This window comes from Pleurodeles waltl, chromosome 11 (assembly GCF_031143425.1).
Source record: "Pleurodeles waltl isolate 20211129_DDA chromosome 11, aPleWal1.hap1.20221129, whole genome shotgun sequence".
NCBI lineage: Eukaryota > Metazoa > Chordata > Amphibia > Caudata > Salamandridae > Pleurodeles > Pleurodeles waltl.
In genome coordinates this window covers 347,832,744-347,854,950 of record NC_090450.1, presented here as the reverse complement: position 1 = coordinate 347,854,950, position 22,207 = coordinate 347,832,744, and the positions used below count along the sequence as shown (strand labels likewise).

Sequence of the window (22,207 nt, the reverse complement as noted above, 5' to 3'; positions counted from 1 at the left end):
CTTTCTGGGCCAAAGCCGAACCCTCAAGACCTACGCCACTAGATCTGCGGTTTCCAGGCGCCAGCAGCACGTGAGTCGTGACAGAATGCAGCGCCAAACCATTCCGACATCTTCTGATACTATGGATGACACAGTGGCGGCGGCTGCAGATCCTGATTCATCTTTTTTGACTACTATTCAACAACAAGCTCAGGAATTGCAACAATTGCGCAACGAGAATGCGGTCTTACGACAGGCTTTGGCCCTCCGCAGTGGCGATGTTCCGACTATCTCCACCTCAACGCCTCGCTTCTCTGGTGAACCAACTAAACTGCGTGAATTCCTGGATGCATTAACGGTTTACTTCGCCTTCAGACCTAGCCAATTCTCTCATGACAGGACAAAGGTGGGATATCTTATTAGTGCATTATCCGGTCCTGCCTTGGCCTGGGCAACCCCGATGGTGTCATCCAACGATCCAGTATTGTCGGACTATTCTGCCTTCGTGACCCGCTTCAAACAAATGTTTAGTCGCCCAGGATTGGAAGCCTCGGCAGAGGAAGCATTATGTGATATCCAGCAAGGTTCCCAGGATGTCCTCCGATATATTACACGTTTCCGTCAATTAGCGGCAGAGACCACTTGGGTGGAGCGTACCCTGGTAACTTTGTTTCGCAGAGGACTTAAGGAAGAAATTAAGGATGAATTAGTACATTCCACCAGAGTTGAAGATCTTCGTGGCCTCATGGATCAAGCACTTTCCATCGAGTATCGTCTTCAAGAACGACGAATGGAGAAGAGAAGGAGTAGAGGAGCGTCTCAGCCAAGCTCTTCACGGATGTATCCACCTCATCCTGAGGAATCTCGTCCTCCTGCTAAAGATATAGAAGGGGAACCCATGCAAGTGGATACTGCTCGAGGGCCACTCTCTGCTAGTGAGAAGGAAGACAGACGGAAGAAGGGATTGTGCCTCTACTGTGGTTCTGCTGGTCACCTGCTTCGTACATGTCCTGTACGTCCACCTAGACCCTTGGGAAACGCCACCTCCCGTCCTCTGTAAGAAGGGAGGGGACGGGATCATCGGCTATACCTTCTATCAGCTCATTCAACGACAACACAACTTACTTGTTCGTGTTACCAGTCATATTACAACTACCTGATGGCCGCCAAGAAAGAACTATGGCATTATTGGATTGTGGTGCTAGTGGTATATACATGGATAAGACATGGGCCACTAATCTGCAAATTCCCACTCAACCCAAAGACATTCCTGAACAAGTACACACCGTGGATGGATCTTTAATATCCTCAGGTCCAGTCGATACTACGACCTTGATGTTAAATTTACAGTTTGGTAATCATCAAGAACACCTCTCTTTTGATCTCATTTCATCTCCCAACCATACCATTATTCTCGGAATTCCATGGTTAACTAGACATAACCCATATGTGAACTGGGTAACCCGGACAATTTCTTTATCCTCACAGTTTTGTCAAGAAAATTGCTTTGCTTCCGATAAATATTGGTCACCAAACAGATTAACACCTATGAAGAGTACTACGGAGTATTCCATCAACACTGTCCAAGGGGTTCCTGAACATTATTTAGAGTTCCAAGACGTGTTTCAAAAACCATCCAGACCTGTATTACCTCCACATCGAGAGTACGATTGTGCTATTCCTTTGGAACCTGGAACAGTCGTTCCCTTTGGGAGGATGTATTCTCTCACGGAACCTGAAAAGGAAGTTCTTAAGGAGTATCTGGAGGAAAATGTACAGGGTGGTCTCATTGTTCCATCATCTTCTCCAGCAGGGGCTCCTCTCTTTTTTGTACCCAAGAAGACCAAAGATCTTCGTCCTTGCATAGACTTTCGAGGCCTAAACAAGATAACTATAAAGGATCGTTATCCTTTGCCCCTCATTAAGGATATTTTAGAGGCAGTCAGAGGGGCTCAACGTTTTACCAAGTTGGATCTTCGGGGAGCTTACCACCTTTTACGTATAAAAGAAGGAGACGAGTGGAAAACAGCATTCAGGACACCGTTCGGTCATTTTGAATATAAAGTCATGCCCTTTGGTCTTACGAACGCTCCTGCTATATTTCAAAGGTTTATGGACTCAATATTTTCCGATCTCTTGAACCAGACACTCGTAATCTACTTGGACGACATCCTTATTTTTTCCAGACGCCCCGAACTCCATTCTTCTCATGTGAAACAAGTCCTTCACAGACTCCGAGCACATCAACTATTCTGTAAACCCGAAAAGTGTGAGTTCGATAAGACGGAAGTCAAATATCTGGGTTATCATTTAAGTTCCACCGGCATAGCTATGGACCTAGAAAAGGTACAAGCAATTCTAGAGTGGCCTTCTCCCTCTTCTATCAAAGAAACACAATGTTTCCTAGGATTAGCAAATTTTTACCGACAGTTCATTCAAGACTTTGCCAAACAGACCAGCCATATAACCCATACCTTAAAGAAGGAAAATCTAAAACAGGGGTTTGTCTGGACCAAGGCGGCTGAAACAGCTTTTCAAGAATTAAAGAAGGCATTCACTCAAGCTCCCATCTTGAGACATCCAGATACCAATAAACAGTTTATCGTAGTTACCGATGCTTCCGAAAAAGCTATTGGAGCAGTCTTGCTTCAACTTCAAGAAGATGATGGTCTTGAACATCCTGTTTTCTATTTGTCCCATATTCTCTCTTCAGCTGAACAACATTACTCTGTACTAGAAAGAGAGTTGTTAGCTCTGAAGACAGCCTGCATCGAATGGAGACAGTTTCTGATGGGATCCAAGGAGCCTTTCGAGGCGAGAACAGATCACCGTAATCTGCAATGTCTACGTAATTTTGTATGCCAAAATAGTCGCCAGGCGCGTTGGGCCTTTTTCTTTAGTCAGTATGACTTTTACATCACCTATATTCCTGGATCTCAAAACATTCTGGCTGATGCTCTGTCTCGACGCTATCCAGATTGTACTCCTTCCCCATCGCAGTTTCTACTGGAGCCTAGTAAGATCATTGGAGTTGCTCAATCTTTTCTGGATGAGGTACGACTGGAGTATTCCAGCCTGTCTAATAGCGAAATAGAGAACTTAAGAACCTTTTTATGCAAGAAAGAAGGATTCTTTTTTCATCAGAAGCTGTTATTCCTCCCTACTAACAGAGTGCGAGACAAAGCATTACAAATGTGCCATGATTCACCGGTTGCTGGACATAGAGGTATTAAGGCCACACAAGAACTTCTTTCGCGATCTTTCTGGTGGCCTACCTGGAAATCAGATGTCGAAAGATATGTTCAGGCTTGTCCCACATGTGCCCAAGTCAAGATTCCCCGTAGCAGACCTGCAGGATTACTACAGCCTTTGCCAGTTCCACCAACGCCATGGCATACTATTTCCACTGACTTTATGTGTTCACTTCCGCCATCAGCTGGAAACCAGGTTATCATGGTCACTGTTGATTCTTTCACTAAGATGGCCCACTTTACTGCTCTAAAGAAATTACCAACATCCCAAGAATTGAGCCAGATATTTATCGACCATATTTTCCGTCTCCATGGACTTCCACATACCATTGTGTCTGACAGGGGTCCCCAGTATATTTCCCGGTTTTGGAAACATTTTTGCAAGACACTGAATATCAATATAGCACTATCATCCGGTTTCCATCCTCAGACCAATGGACAAACTGAGCGTTTGAATCAAGGACTAGAACAATACCTTCGTTGTTTTTGTAATTCCACCCAAAGCAACTGGAACACTTATCTTCCTATTGCTGAATATTCCTACAACAATTCTGTCCATAGTGCCTCCAAGGTCACTCCCTTTTTCTGTTCCTATGGCTATCATCCGACCTCTTTTCCTACTGCTCCTCAATCTACCTCTCCTCTGCCTGCCATTACATCTTTTTCCAAACGTCTCCTGCAACTCCATAAGCTCATTAGATCTAATTTATTGCACACTAAGAGGTATATGAAGAAGATCGCTGATAAGAAACGTGGACCCACTCCCGATTATCACCCTCAGGATAAAGTCTGGCTTTCTTCCAAATTCTTGCCCTCTCGTCTTTCTCTGAATAAGTTCACGCCTCGCTATTATGGGCCTTTTCGTATTCTTCAGTTGCTCAATCCTGTCACTGTTCGTCTTCGCTTGCCTCATACTTGGAAAATTCATCCGGTCTTTCATGTATCCCAACTCAAACCTTATGTCCCTGATCCTTTCTCTCGTCAGTTTCCTTGTCCTCCTCCTGTGTTGGTGAATGATGTCCCTGAATATGAGGTTCAAGAAATTTGTGACTCCCGCCTTTTTCACCGGCGTCTTCAGTATTTGATTCACTGGAAGGGTTATCCTCTTAGTGAATGCTCTTGGGAAGATGCTTCTTCTGTTCACGCCCCTCTTTTGATTTCTCGTTTTCATCGTTTGTTTCCCTTCAAACCTGGACCTTCGGGGGGGGGGACCTACTGTTGCGCCGCGCAGCGCGTTCTCAGGACGCGGCGCGCTCCGAGTCTTCTTTGTACAGCGCGAGGCCCCAGATATTATTTTGGGCCTCGCTCTGCCTTCTGTGGTGTCCCTGTTCTCCCCTGACCCCTCCTTACCTGTTTCTTTTTCTTTCTTCTTCTACTTTTTCTTCTTTACCTTTTCGAGGCATTTTTTGTCCTTTCTTTATGTCTTTCCCCCTTCCCATGTTACCTTTTTCTTCCCAGCATTCCTTGGTCCCTATTTTCTATGGTTCCTGTTCTATTCTATCCTATGTACTTTTTCCCTATCTAAAATGGTGTCTTTTTACTTCCTGTTGGTCACTTCCTGTTTCTTGGTATATAAGGGCTCTGTTTTCTCCCTTTCCTTGCGCTGCATCACTTTCTGCTCAGATTGGGTCTTCGCTCCTGATTCTTAGCCTTCGGTTCTGAATCTTTTCGATTTTGCATTTACCTGCATTTTGTTCCTGTTTGATTCCTGGTTTTGTTTTCGTTTCAGGAATCCATTTTTTGGAGGTTTTTTCCCCTTTATTGGGGTTTTTTCCCTCTGGCACTAATTCTAAAGGGCACGGTCTGTTCTTGGCGTTTCCACTGCCTGCAGCACCGTGGCTACTAGAAAGAGTCGCCCCTTTCTGGGCCAAAGCCGAACCCTCAAGACCTACGCCACTAGATCTGCGGTTTCCAGGCGCCAGCAGCACGTGAGTCGTGACATATACGTATACATATATAGAGTTAGGACCTAGTTTCCATAGGAAAAGCATGTTTTGTTTTGTCAATAACTCACAAAATTTTCAAAACTAGTATGCATCTTACTTCAGCTGGTGTCTTGAAAGTTTATGGGTGATTTGCCAAGCGGGGGCAGAGAAAAAAGGGGAGCTCCAAAGCACATTTTCCCCATGCATATTCCCATAAGGCCTTTGACACGATTACAGCTCGAACTGCTGAACAGATTTACAACAAATTTGACAGGAAGATAGATCTTGGTGCAAAGATCGGGCTTTTTGTTATTTGGTGTAAAATCCATTCAGTGGTTTTAGTGTATTTAAAGGAAAAACAAATTTGTATATATAGGGACACAAAGCTCTCTGGATCTCAGAGGTCTCATGCTGAGATCCTATTGGCTTTCAACACTTAAGCCAGGAAGTGTTGGCAGCCATTTTGAGTCTCATCATCAGTCGAGTCGCAAAACAAAATGTGAAAAAAAAGAAAGGGGGGCAGGGTGGAAATACCTTGACCCCTTACCCTTGTTGCTGGGTCCCACTGGAACAACGGCAGGGAAAAAAAAAGCATTTGTTAAAAAATGCTTGCAGAAATTTGCGAAGGAGCCGTGAACCTGAGGAAAAAAACAAAAAAAACAAGCATGGTCTTCCACGCTTGTTTAAAATTTAGCCCCTGGGGGGCATGTGCTATTATAAAATAAGGAGTGGGGTGCACTGAGCCTTCCTCTTAGGGCACTTTTGTGCACCAGGGACAGCCACCTCCCTGAGGCTGTATTAAAATATTGAATGGGGGCAGTGCGGATCTGCCTCATGGGGCCCACTACCTTCCTGGGGCTAAATTTACATTTGTGCAGGGGGGCTGTGCAGACCCCCCCGGCCCCAGGGACCACCACCTCTCTGAGGCCAGTAACATAAATAAAATTGGAAGGGGGGCCCAGGCCATATACAGCACTGGGCACCACCACCTCTCTGATGCCGACCCATGCAAATTAAAGTAAGGGGCCACAGGCCCCCCCCTCATGGAGCCATTAATAGCACTGAGGACCGCCACCACCCAGGGCCGGCTTCTGCTATCTCCCTAGGATGCCAACCCTCAGCAGATAGAAGCTTGCAAACACTTATTCTGCTCCCAGCAAGTGAGAACTGTAAAACTGCTCCCACTCGCTGGGAGCGGAGTTTTAATCTGTTTCCCTGCCCGCTGTGATGGCAAAGGTGATTCATTTGTTCCGCTGGTACCCACCTTAGGCCCACTTCCAAAGGTTCAGGATTGGCGTGGGACCACTTTGCAAGGTAGACTCACAGATGGCGGAGTCCAGGTGCAGAAGCAGGGTGGTTGAAAGTCTTTTATGTCCTTGGGATTTCAGATCAGGAGGTCAGCCAACTAGCTCTTTGAGTCACTCTCGATTCTGGGTTCAAGTGATGCAAGCCGAGTCCTTCTCACCCAGGCAGAGAGTAGCCGGCAGCGAGTCAGCACAGCAAAGCAGGAGTCCAGCAGAGTGCAGTCTAGCAGAGTGGCAGTCCTTCACAGCATTTCTTCCTACAGGTCCAGAAGTGTACTGAAATGGTGGTGTCTGAGGTTCAGTACCTATACCCATTGGTGCCTTTGAAGTGAGGCAGACTTCAAAGACATGCCATTGAAGTGCACAGAGGTTCTACTATTCCTACCCTGGCTCCAGCAGCTCTTAACCACCTCAGATGTTATGTGCATCTGGTTCCAATCAGCTGTTAGAATCCACCATTGGCACAGCCATTGATGGACACAACTGAAATCCATCACTGCAGCTAACCTCAAAGAAAAGTTTTCTTACTGAGTCAAACCTCCTGCTTATCAATGACTAAGTCCAAATGTGACTCCAATTTTCTTATGTCCCCATCGTAATAAAAAACAACATAAGAGAATTAAACTTTTTGATGTCGGCCTTTGCTGCCCGTGCTGAGACAAGTGGCACTAATCAAAGAGCATGTGTGACTTGTCCCTTTTGGTAGTGAACGTAGTAGTTCTGAACGTAGGTTGGAAGTGAGATCGCCTAAAGCTTGTTAACACTATAGTCTCTTTTTCTCTCCTGCATTGTTTTGTATATACAAAGCATCAATTGTTTAGATGCTGGAACTCAAAGACAAGTTATGTCTTAAATAGAACCAACAGAAGGTAATAAGCAATCTCACTTATAGGCTATTGATCTGATTTAGAATTTGGAGGTTTTACCTCTATCCATTAGGCTGGGAGAGTGCATTACTTTTGACCCCCTGATAGACATAGGAAATCCATATTCAGAGATCACCGCCTCCCTGCCGCAATCTCTATACTTCAAAGAAACTACCTACGAGGCGGTTGGATGACCGCTGCCATTTTTCATGGCTGTCTACCATCGTTTATGGTAGACAGCCATGGAGAGTATTTCCGTGCTCATCACCAATAGGTTTTTTCTGTTCATCACCAATAGGTTTTCCCAGGTCGCAATAGACATAAAATGGACATCAGACCATCCACTCTGAATAAATAAGGTGGGTAATGTGATGTTCTTACCATAACGGTCAGAACCCCAGCTGTCGGAATAAGCTTTCTGTCTGCAGACCCAATGGGGGGGCACTGCCAATGAAAACATGATAATTTGTCGGATTTACAGTAGAGCAGGCGGACTGAAAGTTTGGCTGACTGGGGCACTCTGTCACATGATGGAGTACCCAGCTAGCCAAATTCCAATTCAGGCCTTAATTAATAAGATTTCAAAGATGTATTGCTTCTATAGAAAATAATCAAATCATTTTTAGAGTTTTTTGTAGTCAAAAGATACTAAATGTTTGCTCTTGGCTCAGGTCGGGGTTGTGTGGAGTGGTCAAAATCTATTTCTCTATGAAGAAATTGTTGTTGTGTATGGCCATGTGAATCTTGCAAAGTTACATAAGTCATTTTGCTTAAGGTGGGACTGGCAGTTAACAAGGAAAGGATATTCTGTAAACACCAAATTCTAATCATTAAATTTACCAGCTAAAGACTTTTCCATGTGTGTGAAAAAACTAGCAAAGAAAAACTTTGTGAGAGAAGATTAGAAACAAACATTTTTTCAGCATTCTGAGATGGTACAAACAGGTGCTTGAATTACACCAACCAAGACACCAAACAAACGTTTTAGGTTTTCTGAGGGAAGATTGAGACGGCAGTAGTAGAACAGGCTGGGTGCAGCAGGGAAAGAGTGGCATACCTTCTGAGAGATGAATTTGATTCAGTGTCTAATGATGCATTTGGTGCCAAGATTGGGGTGCATTGTTAGTATTGAGGCACATTGTCAGCATTGTGAGCAGAGCTGTAATACTATACACGTTTGGAGTGCCAAAAGTGAGGACAGAGATGAATCCCCAGTTACTCAGCTTGTTTTCCAGATTTTGGGGAAGTGCTGATTGAAGAAGTTAAAGCTATGACATGCCTAGCATTAAGGTGCCTGAGTTAGGACATGCATTTGAACTATTAGAGTATCTTCATGGTGACTATCACTTTCCTCTATGATACCTGTGCTCTCTTTCTTCCACAGGATACACAGAGCTGCCAGCAACAGTGCAGATGCTGCTATAAGTCACCATGTTCAGAAAGAAAATTGATGGAGGCGATGCTGCTGGTTTGATCCAAGAAGCTGAGACAGACAATAGGGTCCGCTATGGCAGCATAGAAAAGGGTTTACAGCCCATGTCAATGATAAAGGTAGGTTTTTGACCAAAAGAATAATTCAGAGGTGAAAAGAAATAAGCTCTTCATACTAACAGGGCATATTGCTAAATCCACTTGTCTTTCAATTGTAAAAAATAATTCTGCTGGCTGTACGGCAGGGTTTTAAGGCATTTTATTGAATGTATAAAGAAAGTTGAAAGGAAAAGTTATTCTTCAATGGCAACGTTATCAACCAGCTATTACATCTTATGACGAGTCCTGTTGTTCTGTGTCACCCTAAAAGCAAATCCATTACATTATATTTCTAGTCATCTTCCTATTTTGGTTGATTTGAATGAATTGTAGTCTACAACACACACAATTCCAGTTCAGCAACAGAAGTATGAGTAGAAGACAAGCTTATAGCAAAAAGGGTGTTGGTATTGACCTGGAACCCCAAGATCAGGATTCTTAACCTCAATATTCTTCTTTCTATTTGCTGATACCTTGGTGTTGGGAATGGGAATGTTCCCTGCATGTTCCACTGTCCTGAGGGCCCAACTGCATAATATCTGGCATCTTGACTTTTGATTAGGGCCTGGTGTCACACTAATCTAGTGCATGTGTGTGTGTGTGTGCAGAAGCCTCCGCCTCTACATGACTGTGTCAGCTCTTGCACATCGCCTGTGACCAGATGGAGGGCAGAAAGCCTGTCCTCATTGTGAACAGTGGACTACTGATCCTGTGCTGTGTAAAGCGCATAAAGCGGTGTATGCAGCATACAGTTTTTTTTAGTGAGGCCAACTGGCCAATTTCTGTCAAGTTCCACTATTATGTGTATGCCCAGATCCTTGCGCTGGCATCCTGAGTGTATGTTAAGTGCATATACATGTGTAGTCAGGTAATATGTGTTGTCGTCTACTGAGTGTTTTAGACCTGGCAACCTTAGCATGGTTTCCCCCTAACTTTTTGGTTTCAGATATCCTGGTTTACTGATTTAATTTTTGCTGGCTTCTGCATACTTTACCATTGCTAGCCAGTGCTAAAGTGTTTGAGCACTTTTCTTCAAACATGGTAACATTGGCATACACCCAATTCGCAAATTCACTTATCTTATAAGTCCCTAGAAAAAGTACACTATGTGTGTCTAGGGCCTGTAAATTAAATGCTACTTGTGGGCAGTTCTGATTGCGCCACCCATTTAAGTAGCTCTATAAATAAGTCTCAGGCCTGACAGTGCAGAGTATGTGTGTGCAGTTTTCAACTGCCATTTTGACCTAGCAAAATAAACCTTTTGCCAGGTCCAAACCTTCCTTTTTAGTACACATGCCACTTCTGGGGTAAGCTCTAAACAGCCCAGAGGATAGGGTGCAACATATTTAACTGGTAGGACATGTATTGTTTAGCTTCACACGTACTGGTGGTGGTGAACACATCTTAAATGTATTTTTCACCACAGCAAGGCCTATGTCTGCCATAGGTGAACATTGGAATTACCTTATTACACTTTATAAGCATAATTTCCAGATGGGAAAAGAAGACCCCTTCAAGTTTGCTGGAAACACAATTTCAAATCCTAACTGATTGTGTGCAATTCTGAAACTGCCACTTTTAGATAGTTGGCATCTTCTTACCTTAGCCATTTGGTGCCTGCAGCTTGTCTCTGGTCACATGATTGTATGTAGTTGGCAGTTGAGCTTTGTGTAATCCTTTTAGACAGCCACATACAGTGGGAGCTTAGGTGTGACTTCATGGGTCGTCCTGGGCCGGGAGGGAGAGAGGAGCCGGACGCAGCCTCACTTAAACCTGAATAGGCTGTGTCTTGTCGCTACACAAAAGGCTGAATATCTCCTGTAGCTAGGCTGGAGCTAGGGCAGGACATATGTGCCCTTCAAAAGCATGTATTTGAAGTCTCCCACACATAAAAGGTACAACTGTGTATAGGTACTGGACCTCAGACACCACCACTTAAGTACACTTCTGGACCTGTGGATACTCTGCCAGGAAGAAGGGAGTGCTGTGCTGCTGAAGGACTGCCACTCTGCTGTACTCCTGCTTTGCTGACCTGATACCCTCTTACCTGGATGTGAGAAAGACTGTGCCTGCATTTCTCCATCTGAGAACCCAAAGTGACTCTAAGGGCTAGTTGCTGGCCTCCCTGACCCAAAGTCTCAGGGACACAAAAGGCTTCCAACCATGCTGCTTCCGCACCTGGACTCTGCCATCTCAGTCTGCTGGAGGATCAGTAAGAGTAGGGATAGTGCCATCCTCCTGCACTAAGGCCCGTATTTATACTTTTTGACGCTAAACTGCGCTAACGCAGTTTAGCGTCAAAACGTTTTGCGCCGGCTAACGCCATTCTGAAGCGCCATGCGGGCGCCGTATTTATTGAATGGCGTTAGCCGGCGCTAGCAGACCGGCGCTGCCTGGTGTGCGTGGAAAAAAACCACGTACACCAGGCAGCGCCGGCGTTGGGGAAAATGGCGTTAGGGCGTCTTAAAATGGTGCAAGTCAGGTTGACGCCAAAAAATCGCCTCCACCCGATTTGCGCCATTTTTAACGATGCCCAGACACCATTTACATGACTCCTGTCTTAGTAAAGACAGGAGTCATGCCCACTTGCCCAATGGCCATGCCCAGGGGACTTATGTCCCCTGGGCATGGTCATTGGGCATTGAGGCATGTAGGGGGGCACAAATCAGGCCCCCCTATGCCAAAAAAAAATATAAAAAAAATAAAAAATTATACTTACCTGAACTTACCTGAATGTCCCTGGGATGGGTCCCTCCATCCTTGGGTGTCCTCCTGGGGTGGGCAAGGGTGGCAGGGGGGTTCCCTGGGGGCATGGGAGGGCAGCTGTGGGCTCATTTTGAGCCCACAGGTCCCTTAACGCCTGCCCTGACCCAGGCGCTAAAATCCGGCGCAAATGCGGGTTTTTTTGCCCCGCCCACTCCCGGGCGTGATTTTTGCCCGGGAGTATAAATACGACGCATTTGCGTTGCAGTCATTTTTTTAGACGGGAACGCCTACCTTGCATCTCATTAACGCAAGGAAGGCGTTCACGCAAAAAAATGACGCTCTTTCCTCATACTTTGGCGCTAGACGCGTCTAACGCCAAAGTATAAATATGGCGTTAGTTTTGCGCCGAATTTGCGTCGAAAAAAACGACGCAAATTCGGCGCAAACGGAGTATAAATATGCCCCTAAATCCTTTGGGGAAAAAGTTTAGATTCGTAGAAGGAGTACTAGGTGAAGGGACTTTGATTGCCAGAAAGCACAAGGGAGGCTACTGAGTTCCAACAAGTTGGCAAGGCAGTATGATGTATACTTGACAAACATCCCTAAATTGATCCAGGATGATAGAGACTCTCAAGATTTGCTGATTAATAAAACAATACATTGGATTAGGAACACAAGGGGATGTAAATCGGTGATAAGAGAGGATATTAGATACGCCTCCTGGATCATAGGCCCAGACCTTGACCAGGATTGCATAGGGCTGAAGTTAGTGAATCAAAATCTTATAGAAAGGTCTAATATCCTTCGAACACAGATTTAGGCCTTGAATGGCATCTCAGATAAGGGTCAAGTATCCTGTTCACCATCCATGAACGTATGGACAGGAAAACACATGAAGGTACATCGGGAAAGATCCTGAACAACTAGGTCTAAACCACTACTTGCCTGAACCACTACTGCTAAACAACTAAAAAGTCTCTGCAACTAAGTACAGAACAACTACTCTCTAAACAACAATTGTGCCTGAATAACAATTGCCTGAACAACTACTTTTAAGGTAAGGTTTTCTTTTTGGTTTTTATGGTTTATTAGTTGTTTGGAATATATATATATATATATATATATATTAGTTGTTCAGGCAATTGTTATTCAGGCACAATTGTTGTTTAGACAGTAGTTGTTCAGTACCTAGTTGTAGAGACTTTTTAGTTCTTTAGCAGTAGTAGTTTAGGGTATAGTTGTTTAGGACCTAGTTGTTCTGTCACATATTCGTTGTGGGAATGTCAAAGGAGAAGTATTTGTATCCAATTCTGAAAAGAGCGTTGGCAAAGAAACCTCTGAAAGGTGATAACTGGCCAGAGACAAATTCAAAAACAGGCAAGATTAACGTGGTGCCGCCAACTCAGGAAGAAGACGACTTAACTAGAGAAGAAGATCTGAGTGAAGGAGAAGTCAGCAGTCGTCGAAGATTGAAAAGAAAAAGAGTTGTCAATAAAAGATATTCTAGTTCTGAATGAGCATATGCAACTACTAACGAATAGCAAGAAGAATTTTTGTTTTTTTTCTTTGACAGAAACATTCCTGGTCTATATTTGGGTAAATGAAGATAAATGAGACTACAGTGGAAATTAATACATTTGAATTTGAAAGGAGACTTTGTTGCATTTTACCTGAAAAGACTTTGATAATCTGATTTGACAACTGATTTTTGACAACTTCTACCAAACTTTGACAAAGGGTCCTGAAAGTGTGAATGAACTTTTGAAAAAAAAAATAGGAGGGATAAAAGATTGAAAAATGTAAATTTTTTGTTTTTGTTTTGATTTTTGCTGCATAGCCATACTTTCGTATTTGCTTTTACTTTGTGATTCCTTACAGACCACGCGGGAACTTTATCAAACAAGACACTACGAACAGATGCTGTAATTGTATAGGTATTGGTTTAGCAATCATTTGTGCAATTGTATGTTTGTTGTTGATTGTGAGTGTGATTGTCTTTGATTCGAGCAGAGCCAATCATACCATAGCTGTACATACCATTTCTACACCTTTAGAATTAATTCCTACTCTTTCAGCAATAGATAGGTTTAAAATAGATGGAAAATACTTACATGAAGAGAGAGAACTTTCTACTAATGTCTTCTATTGCTTATTACGAGAGTATGTTGGCACTATGGATGCTAGAAATTGCTATGTCTGTACGCAGATTCCATCCTCTATTGAGAGAGGGAATTTCATATCACAGTCTACCATTAACTTATGGCATAACTTGCATTCTTTTACTAACAAGGTTCTATAATCAAGAGAGTATTCAATATTTCTATTCCAATCAAGGCCTTGTGTTTTCCTGTGTCCCGGTAATTAGGTACTTAAGTAAAGTTGCCAATGATAATGACATATTATTAGTAGGAGGGTTCTTTGAACCTACATTAACATTCGGTATGGTATATGCACACCGTAATAATCTAACGTGCTTACTAACACCTGTTGAAAAGAGTTTCTTAGAAAACACTGAGGACAGAAGGAGGGTAATGAAGGCTAAGATGGATAAGGGAATGGTTCAACGAAGCCCTGGAAGTGATCATGCTTATACTGATATCACGAAACACGGGAAGTTAGCTTTAGATGCAAAACATGTAGGCAAGCTTTGTATATATAGGCCGCAGTCTTATTTTGATAGAATATATGTGGGAATGAGTGAATGTAGGTATTTGTTTTTTTTCTGAGTAAATGGACATTTATGTTGAATGGTCAGGATCCAGTAATGCCTGGCATCTATTGTATGTGTGGGAAAAATACTTATTACCGTCTTCCTAGAGGATGGTATAGCACATGTTAGTTGGGAAAAGTCTTCCCGAAAATGTACCAACTTGATGACTTGAGTAAATTTCCTAAATTGACAGAATTATAACCTAGACACAAATGAGAATCAGTTCCAGTATTGTGGGAGACATATTTGGAGCAATAATTCCTTCGTTGGGAGTTGTTCTGAATTCAATGAAAGTACAAAGATTGTCTACAGTAGTGGATAACATGTTAATGGATTTTTCAGGAGCTATTCTCCTCTTAGACACTGAAATGGCTGCGACAAGACCTATGACTCTTCAGAACCACCTTGCATTAGACATTCTTTTGGCAAGAGAAGGAGGAGTTTGAAAATTGCTAGGTCCGCGTCACTGTTGCGCATACATACCGGACAATAGTAAAGCAGTTAGAAGCTTGAATAACAATTTAATGAAACATGAATTAATACCAAAAGAATTAACCAAAACTACTATTTGGGAAAAAGCTGGCAAGGAAATTGAGTCCGTGGGAAATTGGATTGGCAACCTAGGGAAAGGTATTATAATAAAATTGGTCAAATGGATTTCCAACATTGGCCCGTATTTATACTTTTTTAGCGCCGCATTTGCATCATTTTTTTATGGAAATGCAGCGCAAACTTTCAAAATACAATTGTATTTTGTAAGTTTGCGCTGCATTTCTGCCAAAAAATGACACAAATGTGGCGCTAAAAAAGTATAAATACGGGGCATTGTGTTTTGTATAATTGGAAAATGGGGAATGTACAAATTGTTTCAATTGATAAAAGAATCAGAGGAGGCTGGAATTTCAAATGGAAAAATTGTATGGGGAAAATTCAAGGAGAAAGAAAATGTACAGAAATGTGCAAGAAACTAGGGCCCATATTTATACTTTTTTAGCGCTGCATTTGTGTCATTTTCTGACACAAAAGTGGTGAAAACTTGCAAAATACAATTGTCTTTTGTGTTTGCACCGTTTTTGCATCAAAAAGCGGCACAAATGTGGCGCTAAAAAAGTATAAATATGGACCTAGGTTTTAAGACATGCATTGAAATAAATTAAGTTATTTAGGGTTTTTGTGTGATGACATATATAGGTGGTCATTATGACATTGGCAGTGAGTGATTAAGTGGCGGAAATACCACCAACAGGCCGGCGGTAATTACTGCCAAATTATGACCATGGTGGTGAGAACTTCCATAGATAGCCAATGTACCACGCCATCCGCCAGGGTGTTAACATCACGCACGCCTGTAGTCGCCATCAACAGCCAGGCAGAGGACAACGTACCACCCACCATATCATGACACAGTACGCCGCCACGATTTCCGGGGTGGCACCAACGCCATCAAAAGCCTGGCAGAAACACTAAACAGAAAAGCAAAGTTTTACCATCAGAGACTGAAAGAAGGACAAAGCCGCCATGGAACCAGAACTGCAAGTCTTCCTGATGCGCTTCTACGCCATGCGCCACCTGGAACACCAATGCCAACGAAGACGACGACGGTGAGTACAGCTGCCGAGCACACAAGGGAGGGAGGGAGGAAAAGGAGAGTGACACACTCACGCACAACACACACCAGACATACACACACTATATACACAACCAGCTGCAGACATAAACCAATGGCACACGGCACACAGCATAATAATACCAGGACAAAAAGAAGGCATTAACAAAAATGTATTGAATGGGAAGAGCCACCAAATGAACCAATTGTATAAAAACTAGATATGTACAAATGTCCACTAAGGGCCAATGCCGTTTCCAAAGTACAAAAGGCCCACATGGCCACAGGGCACAGTCCAAGGCCCAACTTGTTCCCTGACATCATCCGCACAGAACTCTGCAGGGGCATCAGTTTGCAAGTGGGCAGGCACCTCAGGGGGTTAGGGGGTGGGGAGCACTCAGCCGAAGTTGGGAACTTGACCACTGGTTCTGGAGGGGGCTCCATGCCCATTTCACATTGCTGGGGAGTACAAGGCCACAGTCTCTCAGGTGGGTGACTTGCCCACTGGTTCTGGAGGGGGCTCCATGCCAAATTCCCTGTGCTGGGGAGTACAAGGCCACAGTCTCACAGGCTGGTGACTTGCCCACTGGTTGTGGAGGGGGCTCCATGCCCATTTCACATTGCTGGGGAGTGCAAGGCCAGAGTCTCTCAGGTGGATGACTTGACCACTGGTTCTGGGGGGCTCCATGCCCATTTCTCTGTGCTGGGGAGTGCAAGGCCACAGTGTCTCAGATGGGTGACTTGCCCACTGCTTCTGGAGGGGGCTCCTTGTACAGCAGTCCCAGGAAGGTGGCCTACATGCCCTCTGCTGGCGGTGAGGGCTACACTGCCTCATCTGGAGATGATGGCTGCGCTGTGTCAGCAGGTGAATGTGCCTCCTAGGCAGCCTCTGCTGGAGTTGAGGGCTGCACTGTCTCAGCAGGTAAAGGTGCCTCCTGGGCAGCCTCTGCTGGAGGTGAGGGCTCCACTGTCTCAGCAGGTGAAGGTGTAGCCTCTGCAGGAGGAGTGGGCTGCACTGCCTCAGCTGGAGGTGAGTGCTCCGTGACCACTGGTGGTGGTGGTGTCACCCTGCCAGCTTCTGATGGAGTCGAGGGCTTCTTCTCCTTCATGGCAGGAGTCGAGGGCTCCTTCCCCTTCATGGCATGAGTCCAGGGCTTCTTCCCCTTCATGGCAGGAGGTGCGGTCTCCTTCCCCTTTATAGCAGGAGTCAAGGGCTTCTTCCCCTTCATGGCAGGGGGTGTGGGATCCTTAACCTTCTTGGTTGGTGGAGTGGGATCCATCACTGTCTTGCCTCCATGACTAGGAGGTGCCTCTACTGTCCGTGTAGACTGTTTGGCTGAGGTGTCGGGCTGGGTCTTTGTGATCTTGCTCTTACGGGCAGGACGGGGGAGGGGAGGGAAGAGGTCAAGTTTGGCAAGGAAAAGCTTCTTAGGGACAGTGGGACGGGAAGAGGGAGGAGGGATCGGAGTGGAGGTTGAGGGAGTGGTTGTTCGAGGTGTATGTGTGCTGGACTTGGGTGCAGGTGCATGGGCAGTGTGCGTGTATGAGGTGGATGGCTGTTGGGTGTCTGAGTGCTTGCGTTTGTGTCCTTTAGGAGAGGGGGACAGACAGGGTGAGAGAGGACACAGTGAACGTGTGCATGGATGTTGTGGAGGTGTCTGCTAGGGAGGTGTGTGTGCTGCTTGGTGTTGTGATGCTGGTGGTGAATGTTGATGTAGTGCATGCAGGTGTGAGTGTGGACGTGACTGTGAGGGAGGTGGAGGAGGAGGAGGGGGAGACAGTGGATGTGGTTGTGTGTGCTACTGTCTGATGTTTGCGTCAGTGCTTGTGGGCTGTAGTGGGGTGCCTATTTTTGACTGTGCTAGTCTTGTGTGATGTCTTGTGTGCATTCTCGTCTGTATGTGTGCATGTGATGGGTTGGGGGTTAAGGAGACTGGGACTCGGGAGTGGTAGTTAAAAGGGGGATGGTATTAACGGGGACAATGGCTGCCATCAGAGAGGAGGCCAGAGCATGATTCAATCTCTGTTGTGCCACCAGTCCACTGTGGATGCCCTCCTGGAATACATTGCATTGCTGCATCTAGGATGCCAGCCCCTGGATGGCATTCACAATGGTTGACTGCCCTACAGAGATGGATCTCAGGGGGTCAATAGCCTCCTCACTCAGGGCAGCAGCGCTCACTGGGGCAGAGCCTGAGGTGCCCGGGGCGAAGGAGATGCCCACCCTCCTGGGTGAGCGGGCACGGGCAACTCGCTGAGGGGCTACTGGGAGGGCGGTGCTGGTACAGGGAGTGGCAGCTGTACCTGCAGCTGGGGTGGTCACAGAGGTGACCGCCACCACCAGGGAGCTTCCATCGGAGTAGGTATCTGAGTCTGTGTTGTCACCTCCTGTCTCCGCAGTGGTGCTCCCCTCGCCCTCTGTCCCACTGGTTTCCTCTGCCTCGGTTGACTGCCTCCTGGGTCCTGTGGGATGCAGCTCCCTCTGTTGCTGTGCCCCTGCTCCTCCACCAGATGATGCTAATGGACACATGGACAGGATGACAGAAGAAAAAAGGGAGAGAGAGAGAAAGGGAGCACAAGGTCAATTACTGCACCAACACCACAGAAGGCATACACAGTATCGTCACACATAGGGATCAGGATTTAGCACTGCGCATTGCACTGCCAAACAATTGGCTATATGCCACAGCAAGATGAGGGCCAACCACTGCCAACTGCACCCCTCCTGGGACCCATTAAGCCCTGTCTGACATGGAATACAACCAAGCTAGGTTACCTTGTTTTCCCTTTCGACCATTACCCATGAGCTGGATCACGCTGCAATGTTTGGCCTGGCATTAAGGGCCACCCACTAACTGACACCCACCACCCAGATCCCATGACACCTACAAAACTTTGTTATAACGGCCACTGTACTCACCCCCTTGTGGCTGCTGTGATGCCCTCAAGCGCTCATCCAGCTCAGGGTAGGCCACCGCCAGTATGCGGGCCATCAGGGGGGTCAGGTTCCGACCCCCACCCCGTCCTCGTTGGGAGGCCATCCCCAGCTGGGCCTCCGCGGACTTCCGTGCCCAGCGTCTCAGGTCCTCCCACCGTTTCCGACAGTGGGTGCTCCACCTGCCATAGAACCCAAGGGTCCGCACGTCCTTGGCAATGGCACACCATAATCCCTTTTGATGGGCGCTAACCCGCAGAGGCAATACAGACGGGAGGACACCATTACACATACAATCTAGCATGTCACACATATGGCTCACCAATCGCGTTACCATCACCATTGGCACAGATATTGCCCGGCGCACACCATGTTCACCAACACAAGACATTCACCCCCACATTGACCTGATTCTTGCACACACATCTCCATGCATCCTTTCCACATGCATCGTGCCCAAGGTGTGCTCACCTATTGGTCTGGAGACCCATACAGCAGTTCCTACTGGGGTAGGACCCCATCCATCAATTGCTCCAACTCCTCCACATTGAAGGCAGGGGCCCTTTCCCGGTCACACGGGCCATGGTAGATTCCAGACACAGGTCACAGCAGCACATGCAGTGAAGGTGTTCTCCTTTTGAAGGTCAGGAAACAAGTGAGGAATCAGATAGAAGATGGTGGTCACGTCCACGGCAGTGTACACTGTCACTGCTGGCGCAGATCCCCATTGGCCACCGTACTCCAAAGAGCCCCATATTATCCAATGAGGAATTGCACGGCGGTGCAAAACCGCCTTCTGCCACGACACCCAACGTCGGCGGAGTTACCTCACTTCCACCTGTCCCTACATGCAGGACAGGCGGTCGCCATTTCATGGCAATCAGATTAACCTTAACTGCGTCACTGCCTAAATTTGCACATACCCTGCCATTCCCAATGTCCCATCACATAAATCCACTATGTGTACTGAGGTGGTGGTTCCATTGTTCAAATTATGACAGCATACTCACTCTTGTGTCCCTTAGATACGTACAGCTGCGGATGAATGGGAGGAGAAGACGAACCTCCGTGGACAGACCCCTTGTGGACTTGGCTACCCTGGAGGACAGGCACATTATACTGACTTGTAGACTGGACAGGGCCACAGTCACAGAGCTAAGTGCCCAATTGATTGGATATCAGCTATCCGTCATCCCACCGCGATCCCCCCTCTTGTGCAAGTGCTATCAGTGCTTCATTTCCTGGCAACTAGTTCTTTCCAAGTGACAGTGGGCTTGGCAGCTGGAATGTCACAGCCAATATTTTCAATCGTGCTGGCAAGGGACTTGTCTGCCCTGGCTAAACACATGTGCAGCTACATTACTTTCCCCCAGGTGGAAGATTTGGCCACTGTGAATGCAGTATTCTATGCAATGGGGCATAACCCCAATATTATTGGGGCGATTGACTGTACACATGTTGTGTTTGTCCCCTCTGCCAGAATGAATAGATGTTCAGGAATCTGAAGAGTTTCCACTCACTGAATGTGCAAATGGTGTGCCTGGCAGACTGGTACATCTCCCACGTCACTGTCAAGTATTCTGGGTCGGTGCATGACACCTTTGTCCTGAGGAGTAGCAGCATCCCAAATGTGATGGTCCAACTACAGAGCCACAAGGTGTGGCTAATAGGTGAGCCAGAGTCCCCACCCACTGTATGTCAGTGTATGCCTTCAGGTGTTATCCCCCTAGGACTTTGCATCTCAGCTTACTGTCACCTATGGCTTCTCATTGTCCAGATGTTGGTGATATAACAACAATGTCCTGATCACTACAGACATTTACAGATCATTATTTGTATGCTATCACAGTGTTCAGACCATTTGCACTAGATGTGACTCTTCCCACAGGTGCATATTTTCAACACATAAAACAGTGTCACTCAAATTGTGTTGAAGGGTGTTTATAGTACAAATAAGTGACTGAAAGGTGCAATGGAATGGGTTGATGGTGGAGGAAAATCCAGGGTATTATTCCAGTCTGTTTGTAGCACAGGTCCAGTGACCAAGGGGCCATGGGAAGGGGAGCAAAGGTAGTTCAAAGTGGACAAGGTGACAGGGTGGGACACAAGGGGGACAATCAGGAAAGTCTCATTTCCTGGCGGTGGTCTTGATCTTGGCAAGTGTCTCTGGCTTCTGACTGGGTCACAGGGAATGTTTGTGGGGTAGTTCACCTTCTGCAGGGGGAGGGATGCTGGTGGCCTGTGGGTCCTGTGGCAAGGCTTCCTGACCACTAGCTGCAGCGGATATGGCGGGCTGGGCAATAGACTGGCTAGTGGTAGGGGCCTGCTACTGTGCAATCCTTTCCCTCATGATGTTGGCCATGTCTACCAGCACCCCAGCTATGGAGATCATGGTGGTGTTAAGGGCCTGCAAGTCCTCTCTAAACTCCTGATGGTGTTCCTCCTGCAGCCGCTTGTTCTCCTGCATGTTGTTCAGGATCTGGCCCATCGTGTCCTGGGATTGTTGGTAGGCCCCCAGGACATTAGTGAGTGCCTCGTGGATAGTTGGTTCCCTGGGCCTGTCCTCCCCCCGGTGCACAGCAGCCCTCCCAGTATCCCTGTTGCCCTGTACCTCTGTTCCCAGAACGGTGTACCCACTGCCACTTACCCCAGGTCGCTGATTTTCTTGGGGGTGAGGTGTGGACTGGGGTCCCTGTACAGGTGGGCACACTGTTGATTGACGTGTCCTGGGGACAGAGGTGTGGGTACGCTAGGTGGGTGCTGTGGTGTTGGATACTGATGGGGGAGGCTCTGTGGTGGACTGTGAGTGGGCTGGGGTGACCGACTAACCAGTGGTCCCTGATAGGCCAGGTTGTTGATCCAGATCCTGAAGTTCAGAGTTACTGTCATCACTGGGGGCATCTTCTGTTGAGGGACTGGATAGTTTTGGCAACTCCTCTCCGCTGACATTGGCTGGGGCACCTGTGGGGATGTAAGTGAGGTATTATGCTTCATACCTGTGACATATTGTACATCCCTATCTTCCCCTCTATTGTTGCTGCTGCCCTGCCACCTTTGAATGTGTCTGTTGATGTATTGTGTGATTGTTAGTACCCCTATGCTGTGCATGCTTTGGTGATGGGTGTTCATGCAGGGCTGGGAGGGCTGTCCATGCATTGGTATGGCATGCAGGGCTTGGCATTGGGGTTAGTCATCTGCTTTGGTGCAGTGTGTGGGATGGAGTGGAGTGATGGGAGTGAAGATGTGAGATGGCATGCAGGTATAGGGGGTGATAAATGGTAAATGTTGACTTACCAGTGTTCAGTCCTCCAGCTACTCCAGTGAGTCCCTCAGGATGCAGTAATGCCAAGATTTGCTCCTCCCATGCTGTGAGCTGGGTGAGGAGGTGGGGGTCC

The 22,207-nt window shown here is 46.3% G+C and overlaps 1 protein-coding gene across 1 annotated transcript in view; it reads left to right on the top strand.

Annotated features, from left to right (window-relative positions):
• Positions 1-22,207, top strand: part of ANO7 (anoctamin 7) — a 2,026,240-nt gene that overhangs the window by 186,902 nt on the left and 1,817,131 nt on the right. The window contains exon 2 of the mRNA XM_069213645.1: positions 8,710-8,876. Coding sequence (XP_069069746.1) covers positions 8,757-8,876 — 120 coding nt within the window. The 5' untranslated portion in view covers positions 8,710-8,756. The remainder of the gene's footprint in view (positions 1-8,709; positions 8,877-22,207) is intronic.